This window comes from Cardiocondyla obscurior, linkage group LG22, assembly GCF_019399895.1.
Source record: "Cardiocondyla obscurior isolate alpha-2009 linkage group LG22, Cobs3.1, whole genome shotgun sequence".
Taxonomy (NCBI): Eukaryota; Metazoa; Arthropoda; class Insecta; order Hymenoptera; family Formicidae; genus Cardiocondyla; species Cardiocondyla obscurior.
The window spans coordinates 888,378-895,218 of NC_091885.1; the positions used below are offsets into that span (position 1 = coordinate 888,378).

The 6,841-nt window shown below is 34.2% G+C and overlaps 1 protein-coding gene across 1 annotated transcript; it reads right to left on the reverse strand.

Annotated features, from left to right (window-relative positions):
* Nucleotides 1–2,074: 2,074 nt before the first annotated feature.
* Nucleotides 2,075–5,916, reverse strand: LOC139110983 (fatty acid synthase-like). Its single transcript, XM_070670983.1, has 3 exons — nucleotides 5,303–5,916; nucleotides 3,676–4,790; nucleotides 2,075–2,436 (listed from the first exon to the last, which is right to left on the reverse strand). Exons 1-2 carry the CDS (start codon nucleotides 5,729–5,731, stop codon nucleotides 4,539–4,541), a joined length of 681 nt encoding a protein of 226 aa, XP_070527084.1. The 5' UTR covers nucleotides 5,732–5,916; the 3' UTR covers nucleotides 2,075–2,436; nucleotides 3,676–4,538.
* Nucleotides 5,917–6,841: the final 925 nt, after the last annotated feature.

Below are 6,841 nucleotides of genomic sequence, written 5' to 3' on the forward strand. Positions count from 1 at the left end.
CGACTACATAGAGAAGCCGGCCCGCAACATAAATGCGGGCCCTGCCGCCCTCAGTCCTATGGGCGGCAGCGCGGGGAACCCACCCAAGTCATCGGGTGGGTCGGTGCCGGGAAGATTGGGATGTATACGCTCGTGATTCCCCAACCTCCCCAAAATCAATGGCACCTATGCGGGCAAAAGTGGGGTTTAGTCGGTAGTGGACAGCCTCACGGCGTAAGACCTAAGCCCAACATAACCCTCTCTCTTCCCCAGGGGAGAGAGTATACGTAAATGCATTCCCCCACTATAAAAAAAAAAAAATTTAGGTAAGTCAACGTTAAAAAAATTCCAAATTAAGATAAGTCAAGATTATAAAATTCAAATTGAGGTAGGTCAGAATTAAAAAATTTAAGTTCAGATAGGTCATGGAAAAATTTTCAAATTGAGGTAGTTTAGGGTTGGATCAATCAGGGTTGGCGTAAGTCAGGAACACCTGTGTTTCAAGCAATAATTGTTAAAAAAAATTGGAGCAAAGTTTACAAGAAGCTAAATATCTCGAGTTCTAATAAAGCCACAAAAGAAGGAAACAGATGCACGGATGCGGCGTTATATGTCTTACAAAAAGCTCTATTTTAAATACCTGTTAGACATTTGTGCTTCGAGTTATGGGCAATAAAACATTGAAGTATAATAAGAAAAAAAATTTTTTTAATGCTAAATATTTCGAGTTTTAGTTAAGCTAAAAATATTTTAAATTGCGCGTTAAAAGCGGGTTTCAAAGCTCTACTTTAAATATTTTTCGGACGTCTGTGCTCTAATTTATGAGCGTTTGGAAAATCGGAGTAAATAAAAAAAATTTTTTTTTTAATGCTAAATATTTTGGGTTCTAGTTGAGCTAAAAATATTTTAAATTGCGCGTTGGAAACGGGTTTTAAAGTCCTTTAAGACGCTCTGCTTCAAATATTTTTCGGACGCCTGATGATTGAGTTATAAGCAATCAAAATCAATTTATCGAAAATGTCAAATATCTCGCGTTCTAGTAGAGCTAAACAATTTTTAAAAGATGCATTGGACGCGGGCTTTTAAGCCCTTTAAAACGCTTTTTTATAGTATTTTTCCTACGCCTGTAAATCGAGTTATGAGAGTTTTTTTAGTTTTGTAAAAATCTCCGCAAAAAGACAAAAAACTTAAAACTAAATATCTCACGTTCTAGTTAAGCTAGAAGAATCGGGGGGTGCGCGTTTAACGTGGACTTAAGCCCTATAAAACGCTATTTTTAAAATATTTTTCTGACGTGTGACGTTTCAATGCTCGAGGTTGTTTCAAGACTTCGTTCGACCATGTAATAATAAATAATAATAATTAAAAGGTTCTTCTGCGGTTAAGGAAGTTAAAACTCCAAGATAAAGGTCACTTAATAAATTCACTGTAGAAAACTTGATAATTTTTTTCCAGAGTAAATTTATTCCTGAACACAAGTTTTTACAATTTTTGATATAAAGAGTAAAGTTGGACTTATGGTTTTACAAATTTACAGTGTGCATATATCTATTTGTATCTTTATATGTCTTTGCCGAATCATAGATTGTGATTTTCGGATCTACTTACATACTATTTCAGAATAATGGAAAGGAGTGGTTTTGACTTTGTTAATTCTTATTTGGTTACAAAGTTTTTCAATGGTCCACGTAGGTTTAACCGTGGTTTCTTATATGGTAACGAACGCATATAGAGTAACAAATAAATTAAAAATTTTTAGTTGCGACTCAAAAATAATTTTTACAGAAATAAAGTATTTTTATATGTAGAGGTTTTTTACTTTCTTCCATAAAACTCGAAAACTATTGAAGATATCAAAAAAAGTTTTATACAAAAGTTTTATGGTAGAAACACCTCTGTTTAACTGCAATAATAGAATTAGAAAAAAAATTTTTTTTGTATTTTTATAAACAATTTTGTTAAAAAATTTGTTTTATTTCATTCTGTTACTGCAGTTAAATATAGTTGTTTTTACTATAAAACTTTTGTATAAAACTTTTTTTGATATCTTAAATAGTTTTCGAGTTATATCGAAAAAAGCAAAAAACCCTTCCATTTGTAAGGAGTGGTTTCACCTTTTTAAAGTGAAACTTAGCACAAGCAAAAAATAGTTTTGTATTACAGATGAATTACTCTACATGCACATAAAGTATCATATTTTTTTAAATTTTCGAGTTGCTTAACGATCCTTGTAAGTATTCATAACTTTTTACAAGTTTTTTTATATACATATAATATTTATTTATTTATTTATTATAATATAAATGTTTATAGTAATGTATTTATCACGTTTATATTATATTAGTCTGTGTTATTATTTTTCATCCACTCATTAATAATTGATGTTAGTTTATCGTTACTCATTATTGTAATATGATTACCTTCGATGGAATGCACTTGAATTTTACCTTCAGTGACCTGAAAAATAATTTCTTGTTATAGAGCTATTTATACAGGGTGTCCCAGACTAGTGTATTTTATTTTTAATGGTAGGTAGAACGCGTTAAGAAAAATCGAAAAGTTTAATAGCACTTTGTAAAATTCTCATTTGTTTTTATATAAAAATGCTTATGATTAATTTGAGGGTAGCTACCGCCGAAATGTAAGAGCGGTTGTGGCCGGTTGAAACAATGACAAAAAAAGAGGGTGTTAGTCCTTCTGAAAAGAGCCGATCACGCAGAGACATGTGAGAAGCACGTGGCCGTTAGATGAGATCCGCACTGAGTTTACTGATGAGTTTCACGAAAGTTTAGGATATTGTCACTTGATTGTTCGTTCCGCGTTTACTATGACAGATTACTTTCACGTATAATTTTATTAATTAATACGGGCTTTAGACTGTGAAAGCTGGCGAGTAAATGAGCACGAGGTTCAACACGTCTCGTGCTGCCGGATGATTCTTTCAGATGATTCCGTCGATAAGTTAGACAATGAGTTGCACACGGTGATGATGATTTTGCTGAGTAAGTACTATGAGACAATGAGATGAGTCGAACTAGATGAGTGGAAAATTCTTGAAAATAGTACACTGCACACTGGCTGCACACGAGGTGATCCTTTTTACAGTACACACGACAATGAGAGATTCTCGAGCCGGCAACGCCTTCGAGAATTGCAGGCGGAAATTGATAGACTGATCGATATCGATTTGGGGCGATAGGCCACGAGGTGCTGCCCCGCGGCGGTAGCATAGTTAATTAATGATTAAATCTTTTAACAGTTTCTGAAAAAATTAATAAAATATTAATAGGTAAGAGGGACTAGGAAACTGCGAGCTGTACGAGCGAGAGACAAGCACCGGCGTATCGTCGTCTCGCCTCACTTACATCGTTGCCTCGCTTTGCTTGTGTATCGACGCTTCGCCTCACTCGCGTATCGTCACCTCGCTTCACTCTCTGCGCACTAACTTCCATTCTCTTCAGAATACTCGCCGGTGCTTGTCCCTCGCTCGCACAGCTTGCAGTTTCCTTGTCCCTCTAACTTATTAATATTTTATTAATTTTCTCGGAAACGAATAAAAATTTTACAAAGTGTTATTAAACTTTTCGATTTTTCTCAACGCGTTCTACTTACCATTAAAAATAAAATACACTGGTCTTGGACACCCTGTATATTAAATTTTACTAGCTTAGAAATATTAATCAAAATTGAATTTACCCTGTGCAGACCATAATCCTCTTCTGGAAATGAAATAATTGGAAATGTGGGTTTCAACAATGTTATAGGTGATTTGAAGCGAGGTAACGAAGATATATTATAATTTAGTATAGCAATTATATGATTATAAATCGTAAAATACATTAGCCTTTGATTTTCGGTAGTCAATGTATTTATATTTATGACCATCGGGAAACTAGTGTGAAATATTTTTAACTTTTCTTTCACAGTGTTACATTTGTTCAATTTCAACATTAACTGCAAATAAAAAATTTGTATTTTATGTGGCTTAAAATATTTGCATTTTATCAATCAAAGTTAAAAAAATTTATTAAATTCTTAATGACAATAAACTTTAATGAATAATTTTTATATAATAAGAATAAAATATTAAATATATTCTTTAGAATTTTATTTTTTATTTTTATTTTATTTTATACTTACCTCTTGTTCATCAATTTTAGTGTACACGGACCACCAGAGATAGCGTTCGGCGGTATACTAGTCTCTCCGATCTGCGGCGACGGTGTATGCGGAAAGAACAGACGAAACGCCAGCGTTCGAGCAGCATATATGTCTGTCCTTAACGCTCGCATCTAAACAAACGCGTGCGAGCGAAAGCGATATTGTATACCGCTTTGATCCCGTGCCTAACCTATAGCGTTCTCTCTCCATCACGCGTTTCTCTAAAGGATGGAGCATCAAATCGCGCCCCACTACATTTTCCCCCGTCCTCTCGATCTCCTCGGCGCTCCGCGTGGAGTCCGCGGCACACGTGCATGCTTCATTGTGTGAAGCGTGACGCGCTAGCGCACGTATACCGCCGTCGCCTCAGATCGGAGAGACTAGCGTACCGCCGAACGCTATCTCTGGTGGTCCGTGTACACTTTTAATAACCAAAGAATTATTAGATTTTGTAATTCTTTTAATGATGTAGCAGGCATAAATTTATTTATCCATAATTTTAATAGATCAGGAGCTCCGTCTATTAGTATTAATCGTCCTAACAAGTTATTAGCTTCTAATAATCTTGCTAATTCAATGGCAATTAGTGATCCATATGAATAACCCACTATGAAAAATTCCTTCTGATTTTTTATTTTTTTTAATACATGCTAAAACAAATAAATATGAATTAGTATACAGAGTGTCCAAAATTAAACTTCGAATATGAAAACTGTGAATAAGGAATCAGATTTGGAGACGAAAAGTCCTTTACGAATTTGTAAAATTCGTAACCATTATTGAAAAAAAAATTAATTTATATAACGCATGAGCGACAAGGAAAATGCGGGTAGTGAGCGCGACAGACGACGGTGCCATTTTTAGCTATTCGTCTGTCGCGCTCACTCACCCGCATTTTCCTTGTCGCTCATGCGTTATACAAATTAATTTTTTTTTTAATAATGGTTACGAATTTTACAAATTCGTAAAGGACTTTTCGTCTCCAAATTTGATTCCCTACCCACAGTTTTCATATTCGAAGTTTTATTTCAGACACCCTGTATAAGTAGCAATAATATTAAAAAAATGTAATTTTTTTAATTTATTTGTTTTTCTATATGTTTTTATATAAATTATAAAACATATTTTATATAAAAATTTAAATTAATGCAAAACTTCTTACAGGCAGTAAATAAGCGGCTGATTTCATCACTGTATGACTTTCATTAGGAATATTAAGTACACCATGTTGCAAACACGTTGCTGCATATTTAATTTCTGATGATGTGAATTTAAATACTTTTGAACAGTTATCGATTCCTGGCACGAATATTATGTTGTCTCCATTAAGCTCTTTTTTTGTAACAAGTTCTATAAGTATATTTGGAACAAAATCTGAATTTTTCATTTTTTGAAACAGTATATTAACATTTTTTAAATCATTTGTATCAGTTTCACTTAAGTCCCATATTTTTTCTTGTTCGGGTGTAATTGCCATTTGTTTAAGTTTAGAGAAATTTAGCATTCTTATATCTTGCGTTGTCAACGAAATATCGAATTCTCTTTCTAATGTTTGCTTAATTTCAACTGCCATCATTGAATCCATTCCCATTTCAGCTAGAGGAACTTTTGGTGAAACAGCATTTGTGTTCTTTAATCCTGTTTTGAAATAAAGTAACAGAATAATATATATATATACAGGGTGTCCCAGATCAGTGGACGATGCCGAAAATGATAGGTAGATTTAATCGAATTAAAACGAAAAGTCCTGTACCATTTTGAAAAATTCTCAATAGTTTTCAAGAAAAAAATTAATTTATGTACGCGTAAGAGCGACGAGGAAGCGTGATGGGCTGAGTGAGCGCGACAGACGACGGTGCCATTTCTAGTCATTCGCCTGTCGCGCTCACTCACGCGCAGCTTTCTTGTCGCTCTTACGCTTATAAATTTTATATTTTTTAATTTTTTTCTCGAAAACTATTGAGAATTTTTCAAAATGGTAAAGGACTTTTCGTATTAATTCGATTAAATCTACCTATTATTTACGGCATCGTCCACTGATCTGGGACACCCTGTATATATATATATATATATATATATATATATATATATATATATATATATATGTATACAGGGTGTCCCAGACATAACGAAGGATACAGGAAGGATAGATAGAATTGATTGAGACAAGTAGAAAAGTCCCGTACCATTTTGCAAAATTCTCAACCGTTATTGAGAAAAAAATTAAAATGTATGAATTGTATAGGCGTAAGAGCGACAAGGAAGCTGCGCGTGAGTGAGCGCGACAGGCGAATGGCTAGAAATGGCGCCGTCGCCTGTCGCGCTCACTCACGCGCAGCTTCCTTGTCGCTCTTACGCCTATACAATTTATACATTTTAATTTTTTTCTCAATAACGGTTGAGAATTTTGCAAAATGGTACGGAATTTTTCTACTTGTCTCAATCAATTCTATCTATCCTCCCAGTATCCTTCGTTATGTCTGGGACACCCTGTATATATATGTATGTCAATTGGCTACTTTGACGACTTTTTTTCATACGAATCGGCTACTTTGGCGACTTTTGGATCCTTTGACGACCGTCGTCATAATTTTATATATAAATCGTATACTTTGACGAGATTGGGTACTTTGACGACCCATATAATTTTATAGCATTATTTTCATACTGTGATTTAAACATGCAAAGTTCTTGAATGTCA